This window comes from Melopsittacus undulatus, chromosome 1 (assembly GCF_012275295.1).
Source record: "Melopsittacus undulatus isolate bMelUnd1 chromosome 1, bMelUnd1.mat.Z, whole genome shotgun sequence".
NCBI lineage: Eukaryota > Metazoa > Chordata > Aves > Psittaciformes > Psittaculidae > Melopsittacus > Melopsittacus undulatus.
Window position 1 is genome coordinate 151645663 of NC_047527.1, and position 23123 is coordinate 151668785.

At 40.3% G+C, this 23123-nt stretch overlaps 1 protein-coding gene across 1 annotated transcript; it reads right to left on the reverse strand.

Moving 5' to 3' along the window:
- Positions 1–1343: 1343 nt before the first annotated feature.
- On the reverse strand, positions 1344–22842 carry EXOSC7 (exosome component 7). The gene is made up of 8 exons (XM_031045169.2): positions 22767–22842; positions 21380–21481; positions 20662–20756; positions 15239–15404; positions 10819–10889; positions 6198–6321; positions 5116–5271; positions 1344–1944 (listed from the first exon to the last, which is right to left on the reverse strand). The coding sequence occupies exons 1-8, from the start codon at positions 22821–22823 to the stop codon at positions 1840–1842; spliced, it is 876 nt and encodes a 291-aa protein (XP_030901029.1). The 5' UTR covers positions 22824–22842; the 3' UTR covers positions 1344–1839.
- Between the last annotated feature and the right edge of the window lie 281 nt (positions 22843–23123).

The window sequence follows — 23123 nt, forward strand, 5'->3', positions numbered from 1 at the left end:
GTAACTTGCAAAACACTTGGAGATCCTTCAGCTAGAAGGCTATGCAGACATAACACTGTTATTACCATGTTATAAAATTCACCCTGGAAGTAATTCTGGGCAGCCCTTTGGTATCCAACCACTAATCTGTAATAAAACAAGCAACAATTATTCAGCTGTGGTCTGACTTGCAATCCTCATTTGGATTAAGCATGTTCTGAAACGTTAAACAACACATGACCAAACAAATGCTGCCTGTGGTTAAGTCTAAGATAGTGCAAATGTTTATTCTCCCTTCAGTCTTCTTCCTACACTTTTTCACCTAGCTCTGGGCAGCAAGGACTTTGGATCGCAGCAAGGAATGTGGATCACAGCTGCTGCAAGCTGATGGCAGGTTAGTTTTTGCCTTACATAGAATAACTCTACTGGAGTGCTTAAAGATACGTATATAAAGCTATGTGTAACGATTGGCACTTCTTGGTGTGTTACTACAAGGCACTATCACAACCTACCTAACCCTTTACTTAAGGTACTGAAAAAATCCCACCTCTCCAAAATAGGCACCTTGAGCAAATTTTGTAGGACCTTTTTAATGCATTTTATTTGAACTTGCCTGCTCCTTGTAGTAGTAACTACACATACCTGAAATACACAGTAGTATTGTACCTTGAATGGTTATGAGAGTGAGCTCCAGGCAGAGGGCTGAAGCCACCTGGGGACCTTAAGTACACTATACATTTTAATGTGATCATGACTATTCATTTGAGTTTTGTCTTATATCTACAGCTCTTCCTCACAAAAGCCTTCCCTTTCTTCTAACTAGACAGTTCCAGTCAAGGGAATGTTCTTATTCTGGTATTAGGGAATTAAAACAGAAATCACTGCCTGAGCAAGATCTAAATGATTCCTGGGTTATGGTAGTAAATTTTACCATAATGTTTGTTCAAAACAATCCTTCTAACACAGCTAAAATACCAACTTCTTGAAAATCAACTTTTTCCTTTGACTTCTTCCATCCATTGTCTCTTTCTATTCTGCCAAATAAACATTCTTAGTCTTTGCTGGGCCAGCCAATTGATGTAAGGAGACAATGCACTGCTTTGAAGACCTGGAGATACAATCTGATTGCCTACCTTATTTGCCATCTTCTGTCTTTCCCTGGAAAGGATTATTACTGACAGCCACTATGCTTTTCCAGCTGAATTATCCAGCTCTTACAAATTCACTTATTTTTCCCTTCTCTTTAGCCACCATGAGAGGTTTTGGCTAGATTACTGTTATACCTGTTGGCAAAAGGGATAAGCAGAGTTCTAGTGAGTAAAGAAACCTTGGTTTAAAATACAAATTGGAAACTTGGAACCATGTTGTATTTATAGTAAAATTTAACCACATTTTATTCAAAGTAAGATAACTTGATGAAAGAATTCCACCAAATGCTGCTCTCAGCTGGCTGGTGAACAGAAAACACAAAGTCAGAAGGCCCCAAACCTGGCTTGTGCTATACCAAGGATAACCCCATACACACTCGAGAACACAGGAGTTGGCCTGCAGAAGTGGAACACATGGAAACAGAATTAAGTGGAACCTCCATCAGTCACTCTTGAAAACAGACTCCAGCACTTCCCAGGCAATAGCATCAATTGCTGGTAGTGCATTTTCTATGTGCAGACAGTTACCCACACAAAAACCATCTCCGATTTGCTTATTCACACTGAACTGTAGCCTTCTTTTCTTGGAATGTTTTAGAAGTCTCTTTGCCAGAAGGATAAAGGTACTGGAGCAAAAAATAGCCTTTTTCTATATACAAACTGACAAGATGGGACCATCAGTTAAAACCAGTTTTGGTCATTTAATAAAAACTCATCCTAGAAATCCAACTTTCTGCCGTGACGTCCCCAGACTCTCTTCTTCATCCAGAACCTTCTGAAGGGCCACGTGCAACGCCTTGCCTACTTTCTTCCCCGTCTGCAATGCAAAAGCAGCAAACCGAATCTGAGACATATGCTTATTAACAGGAAGACAACTCTCACAGAACACTTCCTTTTGACAAATAGTTTCCCTTTAATGATTCATACGCACCAGCTGGTGTAACAAAAATATGCTTTTAATTAAGAAAAATAATGGCAGTGGAAATTTCATTTTAATTTGATTCAGATTGAGAAAAATCTACACATAAAGGCAGTGCTCACAGTGATCAGAAAAGCGTGCCCTGATCATTAATACCAGATCTGTGCAGTGCCTGATCACCCAGGAATGCAAGCTAAATTCACATCAAGCACAAGCACACATTCAAACTAGGCAGCACATGTGGAGAAGGACTTGGGGGTGCTGATCAATGAGAAACTGAACATGAGCCACTTCAGTGTGCACCTGAGCCCAGAAAACCCTGTGTGCTGGGCTGCATCAAAAGCAGTGTGAGCACCAGGTCAAGGGAGGTGATCCTGCCCCTCTGCTCTGCTCTCACGAGACTCCACTTGCAGCCCTGAGTGCAGCTCTGGTGTCCTCAGCATAAGAAGGACATGGAGCTGTTGGAGCGAGTCCAGAGGAGGCCACGAGGATGCTCAGGGGCTGCAGCACCTCCTGTATGGAGACAGGCTGAGAACATTGGGGCTGTTCAGCCTGGAGAAGAGAAGCTGCGTGGAGACCTCAGAGCAGCTTCCAGTGTCTGAAGGGGGCTCCAAGGATGCTGGAGAGGGGCTCTTCATCAGGGGCTGTAGCGATAGGACAAGGCGTGATGGGTTCAAACTGAAACAGGGGAAGCTCAGGTTAGATATGAGGAAGAAGTTCTTCCCTGTGATGGTGATGAGGATTAGTTCCAATACCAGCCTCTTGCCACATACATGTACTGTGGAAGCTACAGAATAAGGAACCATTGGGCAATGCAGAAATAAAGAACTTATGGCAGTGCCTATTAGGCCTTTCCAAGAGTTTCCCTGAATGACCTGAAACAGTGACTCCATACGGAGATGAAGAGAGCCAAGCTCTCTCTAGAGGGCCACAGATTAAATCTGTGTTTATTAGCTCCTGATGTATGCAACAAAGCCTGTGCCTGCCATACAAATGACCACAAAGCTCTGTGTGACCTCTTGATGACAACTGCCAACACCATGAGCACACAGACCTTAAGGTAAGGTACTTTTCTCATAGAAGAATCAGGTGACAGAATACAGCCCAGAATATAGCCCAGACTTGGACAGATTATGGCCAAAGGAAATATGACAAGAGCTTTGATGCACCTGGGTAGCTGCTTATCCTAGACACTCTGAGTCACGCTAAAGAAAGGGGAGAACATGAAAGCACTGCTCCAGCTCTGCACTGGGACAATGATCACAACAGCAGTCTGGAGTCCTGAGAGGTGATACACTTTGTGCACTCTTCCCCTCACATGCAAGACAACATCACTCATCCCAGGTCAAAGTGAATGGGAACTGTGCAGAGCTTTGGTACTGGCTGTTGCCATCTTATTCCTGCTTGCCTCCCTTATGGCTTGGATCATGAACTCAGTAATGCTGCCAGCTTCCCAAACTTTCCCATGAAGCTGCCTTCCTAAAAGACTCGTCCTAGAACATCTGTTCACCACCAGGCAGGGAGGGCTGAACACCCTCTGACATGCAGCCAAATCCTTATGGAATGGAGGTGTCAAGCAAGGGTTACACAGCTCCTCCACTGGACATTCCCAGGCCTTTTTGTTTCTTGGTATCCTAACCAGGATGCTGAGTTTGAGGCAGGACCAAACAGATAATGTTTGACCTCCCAGAAAGCATCTTGTTTCATCCCTCACTCCTTCAAGCTGCTAACCACTCAAGAGGGAAGGCTTCTTCCAAGGCAAGTGAGAGACACCACAACTCAGCTTAAGCTTCTAACTCCTTGCACTAGAGGTAGGCACAAGTTCACTAAAGCTCTACAGCAGAGTAGGGCAGTTTCAAGATTTCCCATGGTTACCTTCTGTGTGCATCTGATCAGTGTTTAGATGAGCATTACAGAATCCCAAGCACAGCCTTTTGGAGCAGGTTACACAAGGCAACTGCACAAGTTTATTTCCTATTCAGGGCTTAATACAGGGTGAAATTAATAACCAGTTGGCTCTGATCAAAGCAGACATCTCTTTTTAAGAGCCCTAGACCTGAAACCTCAAGTCTTCTATGACACTGAGTTAGAATTGGGTTTGAAATCCATTAAGAAAGAGAAATCAGATGTCCATGGGAAGTTTGGTTTCTTTAGGATGCCAGATTAGTGATAACAACACCAAGCTAACGGGGTGACGTCTCTGAATGCAAATAAAAAGCCCACTGGTACAACCAAGATTAGCACTCTGATCTCATGAAACAGTTGAAATGCCACATATACTCAGAACGTAATTTCTACTTGAGACCAACTGTTTTCAAACTTGGCTCAAATTTCTGCATCCCTCAATACAACCATGCTGAAACTAGTTCTGCATCTTTAAGAAACAAAGCCAGTTTGAAGTGCTTAGCTTTCATTCTTACTCCAAGTCCAAACCCCACTTCTGTCTCATGTTCAAGGCCAAACATGAGAATTTATACTGGAGAAGAGATTCAAAAAGAGACAGAAAAAAGGTTTAAAATGGAATTCTTATGTAGATGCAAACAACATCCAGGTACTAATATTTTCATGGAGTGGGAGCAGATTAGAAACCCAGTAAAGGAGCAAAGAAAAACAGTAAAATGAGAACAGTAAGTTTATCACAAAAAACACCTGAGTTGTGCTAGAAGAGAACACCATGCACTGGCAATTCAAAGTACCATTCTACTCTGTAGAGACTACTTCTATAAAGACTTCACCATGTTAGGAGTTTTGCTCTTTCTGTCTTAAGGGAAACAATGAGGGAACATGTTCTTTAAGAATACTCTCAAAGTTTATAATTTTAAGCTTTACAGTCTTAGAGCTGTGAAATACTTACCTGAAACAAATGTGAGCACCATAAATTTCAGGTATCTAAAAGTTCTGGCTAACACCCATTCATAGTAGATTCTGTTTCACAGAGTCTGTGACCTTCAGCTAGTCTCTTGTGCACTTAATCAAAGCTTAAAGATCTCTGCTCTTTTAAGTCCTTGCTGCAGCCTTTCATATACACAAGTTCTATTTCATCCAAGACAGTAACTGCTCAAAACTTACCTCCATCATTTCAAAGATACTCTCAGGATCCAGGCTGCCCCTCCCCATTTTCTTTATAGAAGTCAGGGCACCTTTACTGGTCACAGAGACAAGCAGGCTGGCCAAAGAACAGGCTTCTTCCTCAAGGGTAGCATCCACCACATGCCTATAGCCAATCTGTAAGTTAATGACAAGACAACATAGATGACATATTAGTTTGCAATTGTCTAAGCTCTTTATTAAGATGTTAAACTGTGAGTGGCAGCTCTGTTATCTATAGCCTCCCATCCTAATATCATGTGGACTCTAGTAGCTGTCAGAGACTGACTTGACAGCAGAGTATTTAAACAGCCTCTGATGTGTACGTACATAAGAGAGGTGAGATAAGCATGTCACTATTTCACACTGGTTTTCAATCTGACCATCCTTTCATCTGTTCTTTCATTTATTCCTTATCTCCCCCAACTCCAAGCGCAGACTTACCTCCCCTTCAAGTGAAAACTGTAAGTCCTAACATCCAGGTCAGCCCTCACTTCATTGATTGCTTTCCTACTACTTATGCAGCTTGCTTAAAAGAAACATCAGACAAACTTTCAGGTAACTAAGCAAATGGCTCACTCCTGCAATGGAAAATGCAGTGACCAGCAAAAGCTGGTATTAGCTGCGTGCTATGTATGGAGAAGGAAAACAAAAACCCATTTCAAAGGATAGTATTGCACCCATGAAAATGGAGTTCTCTCCCAGAAACAAACACTCGTCGTGTAACTCCAGGCAGACCACACAACCTCTGCCCCTCACAACAATGACCATTTGTTTTACTGTACTAGAGGATCTGCTGCTCTGGGTATTGAGCAAGAATCAGATAAAAAATAATAAACAATTCTTCTGCATGCAAGAAGATGCATCAAATGAAAATTGCAATTCACTGACTGCAAGTCAGAGCTGGGGAAAAATAAAACCTTATTCGGTTCTTCTTAATTACAAGATGAACAAATGCATACACAGTGGACACTGTATCTGTAATACAAGCTTTATCTCCAGAGGAGAAATAAACAGCAGGTGAAGTTAACAGAAACTGTAGGTCAGGAATTTGTTAGGCTTACTTTGCTTAATGTGACAATTAAGGGCACATTCTCCATGTTAAGGCGAATGCAATCGTAAGGGTCATCAGACAGCTCAATCTCTTTGGAGCCTTCTTCATCCTCCAGAACACGCACTTTGGGGATTCTGTGGAAACAAAACATGCACAATCATTGCCAGAACAGGTAAGGAATATGGCTGTCATGCATCTCAACTCCAGGAAGTGCCCTTTCCTCTGAATGAGGCTAAATGTTTAGGAAAAAATCCAGAAAGTTATCAAGTATTAACAACTCAAACCCTGAGACTAGGAAGAAAACATTGGAAGTGGGAAGGTATCTAGGATAAGAGCACCAGATTTACATCAGTCAAACCTTTGGAATATGAAGTGGTTTTTATGCTAATATATGGTGCACAAATCAATTCTGAACAGTTCTTTATCCATTTACCTGGATGTACAAGAGAGAAATTACCAAGATTGACTCCTTTCATACTGTGTTTCCCAACCTTGCAGACAGCAGTAAAGCTGTCAGAATTACAGCAATTGCCCTGCTTGCCAAAGCTGTGACATCAATAGCAAATACAACTAGTGAAGCTGTTCAGGAAAGAATGACACTAACTAAGGAGACTTGGGCTAAAGGGAAAAGATGACATTAGTAATATCCTATTTCTTTAGTGAGATAGGAAGATTTGCTTGATATTCTCATTCTTGAAGAGGCATAGACTCTACTGTTCTAAGCACAGATACACACAGGCAATAACCAGGGCTAAAAACCCAAGCAGAAATCCAAGAGATGCTTTCCTTTCAACTATGAGTGATGAGCTCTTGTGCAAATGAGCTTGTCAGGCTTCTTACCAGTGGTACACGTATTGGTGATAGCCATTTAATGGGAGCTTTATAGGATGATTTAATGCAGCTTTCTTAGCTTAATGAGTAAAGTAATTTAAACCAATTTACTACAAGATGGTATCTCAAGTAGCCAAGAATGTCAGCATCTCATATACTCTCATTTATCCAGGTGCTCACTTGGATGTAGTACTGACTGAGAGACTTGGCTGTAGCAGCCAGTAAAACCTACACACCATGATACTCTCAATCTTACACATTTGCACTTGAAAACAGAATGTATTTCAAGCCATCCCTAGGAAGCTAACTTCAGTAACCACATGGAATGTAACCACAATGTGGTTTCATATTAGTACTTTTACAGTCGTGCTGTGTTTTATAACTACACTCTGGAGGTTACATTGGTTTACGCATTCTGTATCAACTCTCTTTTAAAGGAGGAGGAAGGGACTGATTTAGTGAACATTCCTCCCTCAACACAAAGTGGTTTTCTGCTGTTCCCTGGAAGAGTATTTTAGCTATTTGTTGCTCAAAGTCCTAGAGGCAAGTACTTCATAACAGCTAAGCCTGCCTCAGTGAGAACAAATTGCCTACAAGCCTGAGCCAAGCTAAAACTATAACTTTGAGTAAGCAGAACAACTCTAATGTGTTCTTTTTCCTGTAATGAAACTCAAAGTGCTTTGAAGCTCATTGAAAACGCATCAAAGCCTATTTTCAAGTTTAAATTACCCCATTAAAACCTGGTGAAATAAAGTCACAGGTTGACTAACCCTCAAGCTGCCCAAAACAATGGACAACACTGGACAACAGCCTAGACAAGATGTGGAGATGCCAGAGCAGTGTTTAAAAAAGAAGGAATATTTCAGGAAAGCCTCTGAGATCAAGCAATTTTTAACTCCATCCTAAACCAGCTGTGAAACCAGAGCAATGCTCAGTGTGCAAGTTGCCATACCTGAAAAAAGCCTGCAAGCAGCTGTTTGGCCAAGAACAGATGAAAGAAGTACAAATCTGAACTACCACAGAAGCAAAAAGCCAAATGATCCAACACAAGTATCACAGTTACATAAAAAGGGGGTGTAGATATACACATGAAAACTAAGCGTAGAAAGTGCAGCACAAAGCACTTCCAGAAGTCACATTTTCTCTCCCAGCTTCTGAAGATTTCCCTTAAGAACCAGCTGTACGCATTTACTTTGCAAAAGATGGTAATGGAGCTGGTGCAGGGCCTGGAGCACAAGAGATGGGGAACAGCTGAGGGACCTGGGGGGGGTCAGATGGAGAAGAGAAGGCTCAGGGGGGACCTGATGGCTCCCTACAAGTGCCTGACAGGAGGATGGAGTGAGGTGGGGTCGGTCTCTGCTCCCAAGGAACAAGGGACAGGACAAGAGGAAACGGCCTCAAGCTGCCCCAGGGCAGGTTTAGATGGAGCTGAGGAACAATTCCTTGCCCAGAGGGTGCTCAGGCATTGGAACAGGCTGCCCAGGGCAGGGCTGCAGGCACCGTCCCTGCAAGTGTTCACACAGCTGGAGACAAGGCCTCAGTGCCATGGGTTAGTGGTGGCCTTGGCAGTGCTGGGAATGGTTGGACTGGAAGGGCTTGAAGGGCTTTTCCAACCTGGTTGATGTTGATTCTGTTTACTTTTCCATTTTGATTCCTACAACGAATCAGGGCAGAAATCTGTACAGCAGGACTTAAGTCACATAATAAACACTGCAGACCCAGGTTTCACAACTACAAAACCAGTTCTCCTCTTGGAAGTAGGCATCAGTTCTGCTTCTACCATGCTGCCTGGCAAAAAACCATGACATCTGCGAAGCTATTGTTTTAGAAACTCTAGCTTTCGTAACTTGCTTGCTTTCTGTTGCCTTGGTTGCAAGTAGGCACATTCCACAGGATCAAGATTAATGCTAAATCCTAACTTAGCTACATGCACATTTTGCAATATCTGGCAGATAAATCTAGCCTCAAGCACCTTGGAAGCACAGAAAAGAAGAAAGCTTGATATCTGCTACCTTCTGCATGTGATCCTGATATGTATTTGTTAGAACACAATGAACAATACAAAACTTTGAGGAGTAAATGTTCCCCCCAAAACAGTCATATCTGTTGTAGACAGATTATGAAAGGCAAGTAAGTCTCAGAAGCAAACACATGTGAAATCCAGAACACTTAATCCGAAGTGATCTTCAAACTGACATCTTGTCTTGCTTGGACAGTAATATTTCATGGAGAGTGGGCAGCTACTTGAAGCAACCTTGTATCAATCCAAGGGAAAGAGAGCATGACAGTGAATGAGGACAACAGGTTTTCACTTTGAATTTCACCCCTTGACTTTCTGAGGTCATATGAGGTAAGATGTACTAGCATTCCCTGCTCATCACCAACAGACAGGATTTATACAGGTGAAAAATCAACAGGCTCTGCATTGTGTCATATTGTACCACATTCTGATTTGATACCTTCCAAAAGACATTGGATGCTTGCCCATAGACTGGATGATATGAAGGCTACAGTTGTCAGAAGAATGAAAATAACAGAGAATCATGAAAATAATTTCTAGGAACATGCTGCCCATGTTCCCAAGGCAACAGATTTTCTTTATTTATTTAATTACTTTTATATGAAACCCTCTCTTTACTCAGAACTAGGATTCTGGCTGACATAAGGAAAAAAAGACCTATTTATCTTGTAAATAAAGCACATGCCTTGGATCTTCAAAACAACTCACATAGGAACAACCATTTTTACTGTATGACTTTTGCATCCTGGCAGCTCACACAGACACAGGCATTTCTTCCTTTCAGTTCATTGTCAACCGTGTTGCTGACAGTGAAAAGTTACTGTTGAGAACTTGATTAACATGGGAAATTTCTCAGCTATATACACAAGCTGTAGTCTCAGATGGATTCTCCCTTATTCCCTTTTAAAGCGTTTCTAACCTGATATACTGCCTGCCTTCAAAGGTGCCTTTCCGTCTTCTTGCATGTACTTTTCCAGCTCTAGTACTGTGTGCTGAGTCCCTGATGAATAAGCCAAAACTACACCAGTGACTTTAGAAAATCTCTAATTTACAGCTGAAGAACCATTTGAAAACACTTTCAAACCAATATATGTTATTGAATATTGTATTATTGAAGGTTCTCAATATATATATATTAAAAATGTTACTGAATGTTTTCATTAACACACACAGAGAGCACTTGCATCATTCATTCTACCAGATTTTGTTCCTTCATTCTCCAAATTAAAATGCATGGGGTACAGTTCTTTTAAAGACAAATCATTTGTCTCTCCTCAGAATCTCTCACTACCATTTTTAACTCTTAGCTTTAAAAGAACTCTAGACTAACAATTAATGAGAAAGAACATCAGAACTGAGAAATCAGACTTTTTATAGCTACAAATCACACCTTTTTTTAGTTACAAACAAGAAGTCGCCCTGACAGAGGGCTTCTTACTCAGGAGCATTGCGCATTAGTAAATCCTTCTTGTTTTAAACCTACAAGGTATCCACACAAAGGCCTCCAATGACTTGCAACCAAACCATACTTGGTGGATTTTTGGTGGATCTGGCTACAGATATATACAGTTATCCTGTGAGCCTAATTGTGCATATAATGCAATATAACACTTGATTCAGTTTCTAATAACATTAGTTCCTGCTACTTGCATGCAAATGGACTGCCTTGTATCTGAATGCAAGTTGCCTTGTGTATTTCTTATTTAAATACTTAAGCATCAAAAATGATTAGCTCTTCCCATGACACTTCCATTCACATGAAAGGAGATCTGTGCTTTACCTTGTGTTAAAGAGAGCTGCCTTCACTGCGATAGAGATTGCATCATAGAGGTTCCCACCACAAACCAATAACTGGGGAAGAAAAAAAAGAGTCTCTTTAAAAGAAAATCAGGCTAGTGCCTTTAAACCAAGTCTTTATTTTACTTCAACCTACTTGAAAAGGCACAAAATTAAGAACCAGGGCAGATTTTGAATACACAAAGTTGTCCTTAAAGCCTGTCTATGAAAAGAAACAGATAGGAAATTAAGATTCCAGCTAACTGTATTACACATGCAAAATAGAAGAGTTAATGCACTTCATAATAAAATTCATGATAACATTTAATAATAGAAGCTGAAATGAAACCACTGCTGTTCTTACTCTTCTTGTGCTAAGGCTCTGAACTAGACTATGACCAGAATACTTGTTATCAATTCACCACATTCATTCTTTAATGTTAAATCAAACCAATCCATTTTCTGTCCTTTATTTCAAAGATAAACAGTTTTAAAATATCAACTGGACAAACCCAATTGGTAGAATTGTTTCTGAAGAAGCAATGCAAATTGTCACCCACAACATGGCATAAAAAAATAGATGCCAAAGGTCTACTCAGGATGGCACAACATGATTTATCCTCTATTCTTTATGGAAATTGAGTCACCAGCAGGTTTGCCTTGCAGCTGAAAAAGATCTAATGAAATCCTGATGTCACATTCTACTTGCTGGTAACACTGTCATTTGAATCAAAGTGTGTGGAGGCCAGCTTCTTCTCATGAAGATCAGGGAAAGAACAAAGAAAACAGCAGCACTGCACACTAGATAAGAATGCAGGGCTCCTATAACCACTGATACCACCTCTAGGCTGACAGATACCCCAAAGATGTATGTGGCCATAGCCTAGTGTTAGATCTCTGCAAAGCTCTGCTCTCAGCTGCCAGTACTATTCTACAAACACACACACACCAAGCATTTGAGACTACTTCAGCAAGAAGATACAGGTGCTTCTACATTACATCAAACTATGTTGTATGAGAGCAAAACCAGCTTTGCAACATTGATTGCATTGACTGATCTTCAAAATCTACTTAAGAATGAGATAAGCTCCTGTGCTGGGAGCATATCACAAATCAGATGTTCTGAGAAAGACAGTTTATTTTTTATGAAAACAGACTGAATTGTGTGAAAAGAATGACAAAAAGTTGGACAGAAAACTAAATACAAAGGTGATCAGATTATTTCCCTGCAAACAGCTGCAGGATATAGAGAGGTTAACTTGCCACTTTCAGTTATTATTGGATTTTACTGGCTAACACAATAAGCCCCACAGTATCTTTGTTAATAAAACACAATCATGGGATGTGCCTGCACTGTTGCTAGGCTTATGTTCAGGCTGCTGTTCTAAAGCCTCATTTGTATTACAGTGGCACCTAGAGGCTAAGAACACAGCCTGTATCAAGCATGGTATGACCAAGAAGTGAACACTTTTCTCAGCTGAAGCATCTTGTACTGAGAACCCACACTTCTTTAATTTATTCTTTGTAAGAACTAAGAAAATCTGCAGAACTGTGAGTTATGGGAAGCAAAAGAAACATAAATCTTGCCTTATTCAAAGAAGTTTTTCCTCCAAAAGGACAGATTTCTAATAGGTTTTTTCCCAACTGGGAGGAAATAGAAAAGATGAGGAAATGCTCTAAGGGATGCTCAGTAATGAACTGCTAAAGCAGTGCCTAAGGCACCCCCTCAACACACAATGTACTGTGATTGGGTATGGAATGAAGAGATTGGAGAGACTGCACACTTTGATTTTTCCTTGTGCAGCACAGCAAGCTGCTGGAGCAAACTACGTGGAGAAGGCTACATATATAATATCTTTATATATATTATATATATATAATTATATATATCACACCATCAAAGATGCCTAAAAGCTTATCTCTGACATCAGTTGCTTAGAAGGGAAAAGAAATTGAAGGAAAGACAGAGAGAGGGAAAACACACTTAAGAGTTTTGCAGTGCTGTGTATCTCCACATTCATGAGCTGCTCTTTGGAAGTGGAATGCCTTCTATTATTAAGAATGAAGGCATTTTGAAAGGTCAAGGTATATATTCTTGACCTTTAATATGTGTGTCCTTATGTCTGCATCTTTGGGGTGTCTATAGTTGAAGTTATTTTCTTTCCAGTTTGACTGTACACAGTCATAGTACCTCCCAAGTACACTGACAGCCAGACAATATTTGAGAGATGCTTTTAACTGGTAAGACAGTGCAAAAGACACTCTTTTCTGAGGCTGCATATCTCAAGCTACATTCTTTCTGTGGTTTTGCCCTTTGGAATAAGAGACCTAAAACCAAGTACCTTCCCACCTGACCACAAAGTACCAGGATTTTCAGGCTTATGACAGATTTAAGGCTTAAACTCCTTAAACCCTGACTTAAGTATGCAACACAAACATCAATGTGAAGAATTTCAAGGAATTCTGAGGGAAAACATCATTGAAAGGATTCAATAAGCATGGTAACATTTAGAATCTGCCTCCCTTCAATGCTGAATGATTCGTGTCTTATATCAGCGTGTCATACTTTCACCACGTACTATTAAAATAGAATTCTATAGGAATAATTCAGCAATGGCAACTTCTCTATAGGTATCAAGCAATTGCATCAACCATATCACAGCTGATATATATTCCCTTAAAAAATGAAATAGTGCAGAAACCTCAAAAATGTGAAAATACAGAGGCCTAGGGTAGAAAAAAACAAGAGAGACACACCACAAAGAGTAAGAGACAATGTTAACAGTATCTCCTTCTAACTGTACCAGCAGCTCCTTGATGGCTCACACACAAAATCCCTGCAGAATATGACATTAAAAAGACTCAGTGTTTGGAGTCCTAATTATGAACCTACAAAGTTTCTTTATTGACACTGTCAACAAAGCTAAATGTAAAATTCATCACATAAATTAGGTCTTGATGTTCACGGCCAAGTTAGACAGAGCTTTGGGCAACAAGGTATAGTGTGAGGCATCCCTGCCCATGGCAGGGGGTTGGAACTGAATGATCTTAAGGTCCTTTCCAACCCAAACCATTCTACGATGCAACTGGTAGCATAAAAATACCAAGACTTTTTTTCTCTGTGGATGATCAACAAATTTGCCCAGGAAGAATCAAATACTGACCAGTTATACAGTTATACCAGAACTACTTCTGCAGCAGTCAGCTTTATGGAAGTCTTTGTTTATGCAGGGTTTATGCAAAGTCAAGCAATGTGTTGCTTAAATAAGCACAGCATTTCATATTCTGTACCTCTGCTTGTAATTACCTAGTAACTAAAGGCCACAGTGTGATTTCCCAGAACTAACACTTCATTCTCTATTAAACTATGCCAAGCTCCCAATAAGCTCGTGACTAGGACTGTTAAAGCACTCAGCAGTGGTACGTATTTGATCACTCAGTATGTGCATTAAGTCACACAAGGTGGTCTGTACCATATCTACTGTAATTAGGCAAATACTACTGCTTCCTAAACAGCTAATGGACTAGTTTTCACGTTGATTTAGGTCTTAGTCTAAATGTTCCTGTTTTGTTAAACAAAACCCGGTATTTGTTTTTCCAGTACAGCTTCGCATTCTGAAAATCACTGCACAGATGTTAATGGATTACTGTGAATAAAATCGCTCAACATATTTTCAGTTACAAATTTGAGAAATAGAAACTCAACTTTGGACCAGTAAGACTTGGCAAAAATGCTCAGGAGAGTCTGACTTGCAGACTTGTATTAAATTCCCATGACAGTGCTTTAGATGCAGCATAGTTTGGAAATTAAGCTGCTGCGTGCACAATATTTATATGCATAACATTCAGGTTCCATTTTTTAAATGAGAACAAATACTCAGTTTCTGTTCTACATTCAATACATGTATACAACTTCCACCAGAAGGTGCCTAGACCAATGCTAACTTTTGCCAAAAGGTTTCTACTGCACTTCATGGAATTAGTACTGGTAGTAGTGCAAGGAAGTAGAGAAGATGGACAATTTATATTAGGGCTAACAGAGTTAGTCCTAACTTAATTTATGTTAGGGCTAACCCATGCTACATTACACCCATTGGAACACTACATTTGCTGTTCTATCCAGCTTGGAAAACAGTTTGGTTTTCTTTAGTGGCAATTTCCTTGTCAGTTTAAGCTTACTGATTTTTATGAGACAGATCTGGAGTATTCAGTAGTTTATTAGCTCTGCACTGGAGCAGCAGCATTAAAAATAGAAAAAAGCACAACCTGGAAGTAGTGATTGTATCTAGAATCACAAGAAAATGGCCATCCATGCTGTGAATCATTATATTATTACTTTTTATATGAAAATAGACATGGTTATGATAAGTCAATCAGTGCCTTGAAAAACCTCCTTCAGTCTTAGTTTTCATTCCCTTACTTACCAACACATCAACGTAGAGAACCCAGCAGTGCTCTCTGGGATTAATACAAAGTGATTTCAAGTCTATACTGTTCTCGCTGCTAAATACTGTGTAGAATGCACTTGCTATCTCTGCGCCAAGTTCTTCTCCTCCCCGGCCTTCAAATTCAGGAGTAGCATTTGCAGAACTAGATAAAGAAAGAAAACATACTTTCACTTCTAAAGCAGCCAATACGCAAAGAACATTCCTTAAATATAAAGCATTAGACATATCTAAGGATTTCTTTGTACAATAAGCACCATATCTGTGAAGAAACTGTTTCTATTTTCCATAAGAAAATGTCTTGAGGCAGATAATACACCTACATTTTGCTACAAACTCTGATGCTTATTAAATTCCACTATCTTCAGTTTAGGTTACAATACTGAAGTTGGTGAATCCTCTCAGGATTATTTCTTAAGCACTGTCATCTTCTATCACCTCAGCCCTTTCAAAACTAAAGTGAGAGAAATCTGGATGAAGTTCAGAACAACTAACAAGACAGCCTGTTAGAGCTGAATGTTAAATTAATAAGAGGGTGGCTAAGAGGAGAAAGATGTGATGATGTGACAAGTAGGATATGCTTTATTTTCCAAGCTCTGTGACTGCCTGACCTTAAATGGTAATTTCTTTACTGAGTGTACTCTCTGCTATCAAGCTCATTATTTTCAGCAACTGCAGCTTAGGAAGAACAGCAACTAAAACCCATTTTTTCCAGAAGGGATCTGGCAAAAGTGAGTGCTTTTCGCTTCCCTGATTCCAACAAAATAACAAACTTTGTTTATAAGCAGTCACGCAAGAAAGTCCTTCAGTGCTGGGCCTTGTACATAGCTAAGGGCAAAATAGAACAATTAACAATAAAAGATATCAGGCCTATAAAACAAAGTTCCCATCACCAAGTCACAGTGCAATAGAGCAGAAATGTGCGTGCATATATAGCAAATTAACAAATATTCTGAACTCAACCTCTGATTTATAGCAAGGGCAAAAGCATTCTCAAGCAGTGGATCCATGACACACAAGGCAGATCCTGGTTTTAAATAAACGGGTCAGACACCCCCCAAATCAATTTCTCATTACAGAACATAGGAAAGGTGGTTATTCCATAGGAGTAGTTATGATAGGTTCAAAATATAGAATAGCAAAGCCTTGTATTCTCCTGGCTGGGCACCTCCCAGTGCCAATTTCTCATGTACATTTTCTGTATACATGATGATACACAATTTTAGCTCTTCCAACAGGCACGCTGCAGGAACACACACATACAGCATAAAGCAAAGTCTCAGAATATAATCCCTTAAAAAAACCCAGGAACTAAAGATCCACATTACCTAGGTATGACTTAAACCATCATGCGAACTGTATCAACAAGACTGGGTTTAAATTTAAACAGGGGAAGTTCAGGTTAGATATAAGGAAGAAGTTCTTCCATGAGGGTGCTGGCACAGGTTGCCCAGAGAAGCTGTGGCTGCCCCATCCCTGGCAGCGTTCAAGGCCAGGTTGGACACAGGGGCCTGGAGCAACCTGCTCTGGTGTGAGGTGTCCCTGCCTATGGCAGGGGTTTGGAACTGGATGATCTTATGGTCCTTTCCAACCCAAACCATCCTATGAGTCTATGTCCACAGAGCCTATAAACTTACCTATATAGTTACCTATTATAATTCTTACCTCCAAGAATTACCTCAGAGTATTTCTCCCAACTTGCTGTTTTGCAGAATTGATGAAAACTCAGAATGCCAAGAAGAGCTACTGGATTTTACAGAAAATATATGCTGCTACTATGAACAGCACTATACATGCTTTTTAAACAATAAATTACTGCCAATCAACCACTGATCTGTGCTTCCAGACAGCACTTGCAATTCAAATAGGCATTACAAGTGTGACACACATTATCAGACACCAATTTTATAAGACAGGACCATATCTCAGTATAACTTAATTCTGGAAGCATGCCCAGTCAGTTCTTCAGGTTACATTAAACAAGCACTTACCCACAGAAGTAGTTTTTATGCAAGTTATTCTATTTAACTATTCTGTTTGAAGTACACTTACATAAGCATCATGATTCCTATAAGCTGAAAAGATTTATACAAACCTCAAGCTGTACCTCACTATTATTTCTAAGCGAAGTTATATCAAAAGTTATATTTTTTAATTATAAAGAGATTATTTCTTTGACAGTTAGAAGGAAGAACATAAGACTCAATTGGAATATCACTGCAAATGCATCTTAATTCCATTATCCTTTTAACACTTCAGTTTCTTGAAATCCAAGTGAAATAAAAGAGGAGGGTACTATTATATTACCTATATGGTAAATACTGCCACCTAATGCTGACAGACTCTTGCAGTAATTTACACTGGATAAGTCTAGCACACTAGTAAGAGAAAAAGACAAAACATTTGTTTTATGGAGCACAGAAAGAACCTGATAGTGGCCAGACAGAGCACAGAATTTCTGCTCCCACACAGAATGTAATTTTAAATACTTTCAAAACCATTTCAGTGTCACACTGCATAACAATTAAGTTCTTCAAGCATAATGATGCTTCTATCACAGATCTCTACTGAATTTTAAAACTAATGCTGTTACAGCCAAAACCTTCTTCTTACAGTAGTTAAGTACTTCCCAATTGTTGCTCAGGACATTAGAGAGTCACAGGATCAATCATCAGGGCTGGAAGGGATCACTGGAGATTACCTAGTCCAACCTCCACCAAGGCAGGTTACAGAGGAACATATCCAGAAGGGCTTGGAATGTCTCCAGAGACAGAGGCTCCACAACCCCACCAGGCAGCCTGCTCCAGGGCTCTGCCATCCTGAGTGTAAAAAAGTTCTTCCTCATGTTGAAGTGGAACTTGTGTTTCAGTTTATGGCCACTGCTTCTTGTCCTGTTACTGAGCAATACTGGAAAGTCTGGCACCATCCTCCTGGCACCCACCTCTGAGATACTGATCTGCATTGATGGGGTCCCCTCTCAGTCTGCTCCTCTCTAGACTAACCCAAATAGGCCCACGCTCCCAGCTTCAACAAAAGCATTGCTGGCCTTCAGAGTGGAGAAACAGTTGACCACACTTGGACAAATAAATTCCTTGTTGTCCTAATTCCACAAACAATAGCTAATACTCTCAAGGAATTCTGAGGTCTGGTTTTTATTTCTGTTGCTGGTATTTCTCACACTTTGAAATAAATCTTTGCCTCAATCAAAAACAGTCAGTATTAGAAGAGCCCCAAAACTCTTAACATGACAAAAGCAGGCACAGGAGGCTTTCAACATCAACAGCCAGGATAACCGCCTTCTCCAGGGCGGCAAGGACATCCCACAGGACAAGGACTACTTGTTCTATGACAGTTAGTTTCTAGTATCACAAATCAGTACCCCAAAAATCACCTCTTCCAGAGACTTGCATTAAAGTCTGTCTCAAAATGAGAGTAAATGCGATTCTAGGTTAAGGACTCAGAGCAGAATCAAGAGAAATGGTAATTTGGGGCAGAGAATTATATACATGATCCAGCAAGTGATTATTTTCAGCACTACAAGAAACTGAAAGTTTCAGGAAAGAAGCATTTTAAGATAGCAAACATTGCAGTCCAAGTTTTTGTTATTAATTCCAACAATATAAAAGCCAAGCAGAATGTAAAGGAATCTCACCAGGAGATGCAGTGTATCAAACTGTGCTCAGTTACTACCACCCAGTGGCAGCCTGGAAAAGCATCGGAGTACTGATAGCATCCATTCCCCTTTAGAGAGAACAAGCTGCTGCCACTTCATATTATGTCTTTTGGATCTTTCTGGAGGTTAGAGGTCACTTTTCCCTGACGAAGTAAGTATGAAAGAAGTGACTACCCTTCTCTAAAATATAGGCTTTTGGTCTGTGTTGTCACAAGAAGTAAGGATTACCTATTTCTAGAACTGACAAGATCCATCTTGCACAATATTGCTGCACATCCCCATCCCATCTTCTCATGGAGCAGAGATTAACAGAAAATACAACTTAACATTAATCTACTGAGTTAAAGTTTTTCTAACATTTATTTATGTATGAAATGGGTCACAGAATTGCAACATCCCCACGGATCACCTGTTTTAGTAAGGAGATGTCCCTGTTGAAAGTCAGTGGACTTTCTTCATGTAGAAACCATCAGAAGAAAGCCAGTGCTGCTTAGGATATTTCATACACGAGTGTTACAAAGCAGTCAAGCTCAGATCTCCTTTAACAGCAGGACTACATTTGAGAAGATAATTTTCCTGTCTGTTATTTTTTAAATAGTAATCACAGACAAACAGTTAACTCATAGGCTAGCTACAAGTTTCCACAGCTAGCTAGGACCTCGTGATGTATGGAAGCAGTCTTAGGTATGGCTGCATTATGCAAGAGATACAAATGTCAAGGCAGATATAGCTAGTTAGGTCAGAGAGACTAACAGATATACCATCACTTAGTAGCTCTCATACCTTAGCTTTATTAATGGTGTATTGGTTTAATGTCAGAGTAGCAACATTTTTTAGTTTTAATAAAATAACTCCAAAACATCACATGCAATGGGCTAACTTGTCAGTGCCAAAGCTTTTATGAGAGGTTCCCAAAACCCCTTGTTTCATGAAAAACAGTTCTAGGAAGTCTGCAAGACATGCATACCATAGTTTCAGACAGCTGAATTGTCTGGAATAACATCAAGATGTCACTATGCTAACTCGGAGCAACCTGAAAACAAGAACTCAGTTTTCTTCTAGTTTCCTTTATGATTTGTGCACTATGAAGACTGTACAGCTAAATAACAGTCATCATGTATCACAAAACCACAAACACGATTTAGAACTAATTCAATTTTAGTTAAGGAAATACTGATTCACCAATAAATATTATAACCAAATTTTCTAATTCATTTTATACCTGAAGTTTATAGTGAGAGTTTTTCATCTTTTAAAACAAATGGATCTGTAAAAAACACACTTCAAAATTTTTCTGCTGCTTTCACAAAGTAAACCTTTAAGTACAGTCTCTAACACTCAATTCTTCCCTTCTGGAATACTTCACTTTCAAAGGAGATTTTCTATACACTATCACTGTAAAAAGATAATTGCCACTGTACTAATGAAGTCATGTTAAATACATGCATAATTGAACCATTACTCCTTTCCAACTGCAGTGATGTTCTGCAAGGTACTTTTAATTTTCTTTAACCTTTTTTACTCTTTAACTCCTACTGCTTTGCTTATTTTGGGTTTGCAGAACCAGCAGAAAGTTTCTGAGCATTCACCATTGTTGAAACATTAAATTAACTTGTTTCTATTACTCAGATCATACAGAAGGTTGGTGGAATGAAGGTATAAACTTCAGAATGGAATTACTCATTTATTCCAAATATTAGATCTATTTCCTCTCTTTTAGTATACTAACCAGTCAACACAGAATTCCAGGTAGCCTTCATCTGGCTTCTCTATCTTTGGTGTCCCCATTTCAGCTTTCACTCCTACCAAAATATCGGTGTTTTCCTGTTTAAAAAAAAAAACACACAACACATTGCACAACTGGAATTACAGTCGCAGAACTACTCAATTTAAATGTCTAAACTGATATTTCTACCGTTTAGTAATCTACACTGATAATTCCAACAGAATGAACTAAAAATAAATTTAGGTTTTGAAAAAGGAAGAGGCTTTAGAAGGACAATGTTAAGCCTAAGAAGATTCTTCTAATATTAGCTTTCTCTAGGTTAAAAAGACACTCTTACTTGTTCTGGAAACAGCTATTTCTGCATAACCTTTATAATATTGCACAGTGTATTTATCTTCTTCACATTCAACACATGCCAGAAGTAGTTTTGCTTCACTCTAAATGAACAGGTTTTTTTCGCAAGGATAAGGCTCAATAGCAATTTCAGTTTTCAAGATTAAATGCTAGATTAGTTCAGACTGAACACTGTCCAGCTACTTCATAGCCATGGTAGCTCAAATTACATAGCCTGGCATTATTTCCTTAACCCAAGAGTTTCAGTTAGCATTATACACACACATACATAAACCCACCTACAAATAGCCTCATCTCACCTTAAAACTAGTCACATAAACCAGAAATTTCATTAGCAAAGTACATAACCTCTAAGGAATTTACCTACCAGCTTTACTCTTGCAGATCCGCTTGTGTTTGATACAACATCTGTTTCTACTTCTGCACATCTGTAGTCTTCACAGCCACGACCATCTACACGAAGATCCTCCTACATATGACAATACATTGTGCTTAAGGGAATCAGTAATGAAAACAAACAAGAGAAACAATGAAAAGAAACAAGAGAAAGAACCCGGGCGTTTAAAGTTTCTTTTTCCTATGCCAAACACAGCAGTAAAAACTATATAAAAGCAACAGTTCTAGCTTCTCACTTAGGAACATACCAGAACCAACTGCATGTTTCCATTTGAATCTCATTTATCCAGAGCTTGCAACACGTTCTCTGTAGACGAACATGAACTCATACACTAAGTCACTTTAATACCAAAAGAAAGCTTCAGACTACAAAACTATAAAGGTCTTCAGTTTAAAACATACTTTACCTAATACTACATGTATTTTTCCCAGATCACCAAGTTCTGTACTTCTATATCTGTAATTGGGACCCAGCAAACAAAAATAACCTATCAGCCTTCCAAATGCTTTCATCTGTTTGTATTTCAAAACTAGGTATTTTCACCCTCAGAAACTATATAGCTCATTCTCATTAAAACAGTTTTACCTGCAGCAAAATACAGTTTCTGTCCTTTGCAAAAAGTCATTTTAGTATCTTAACATCTTTAGTATTGCTCCCCCCCGTGTCCTTCACTTTTCCTCCTCAGTCCACACACTACTCCTTAGTTCAATGACAGGCTAAACAGCTACACAACAGCAAAAAACTTGAGAAAGAGCACAGCAAATGGGGGTGGAGAACACGACATGAAAAAACAAACCCCCATCCTGCTCCCAGCCTGCTTCCCGTCCCGATGCCCCATTCTCAGTGTGCGTGGGTAATTCTACACCTTTTTACAAGGCCCAGAGTTACCAAACAAGGGGAATGACTTTAACCTGCCCCAGGGGAGACTGAGATGAGCTCTTAGGCAGAAACTCTTCCCTGTGAGGGCGCTGAGGCGCTGGCACAGGGTGCCCAGAGAAGCTGTGGCTGCCCCATCCCTGGCAGTGTTCAAGGCCAGGTTGGACACAGGGGCTTGAAGCAACCTGGTCTAGCGTGAGGGGCCCCTGCTCACGGCAGAGGGTTGAAACCGGATGAGCTTTCGGGTCCCTTCAAACCCAAACCATTCCATAATTACCACCGTAGAGATTCCCCAGACTAGCCCCAGGAGAGCTCCCTCCCTGCTTCTCATTCCACACAAGGTGCAAGCACAAGGAGGACATGGGCCTTGCCCCACACCTCCCACAGCAACAATACCAATGGGCACAATCCAAAGGTTACCCCACTCGGACGAACTCAGGCTGCAGCCTCCACAACCTCCCACTACCACCACCATCACTACCTGCACACCATGCACGATATACAGCTTCTCCGGCTCGCTCAGCACCACAGCCGCCATACTGCCGGCTTCCTCCCGCCGCCACAGCGCTCACGCCCTTCCGCTTCCGGCGCCCGTGCGCAGCCGCTTTCCGGTATCCCCCTCAGGGGTCTGCGCCCGCCCGCAGACTATAAAGCACTGAGTCACCATTACTGCCCCTTAGCTCGCAGTGAGGGCTCTCCTCTTCTTATGGGCAAAATAGAGCCTGCAGCTCATAGATCCCCCTTAGTAAGGCTTTCATAGGGATCAGACCAACCATCCTTGAACGCAGTGCTTGCAGAGGAGCTGACACTCCTGATAAACCAAAGGGGCAGCGCCCGC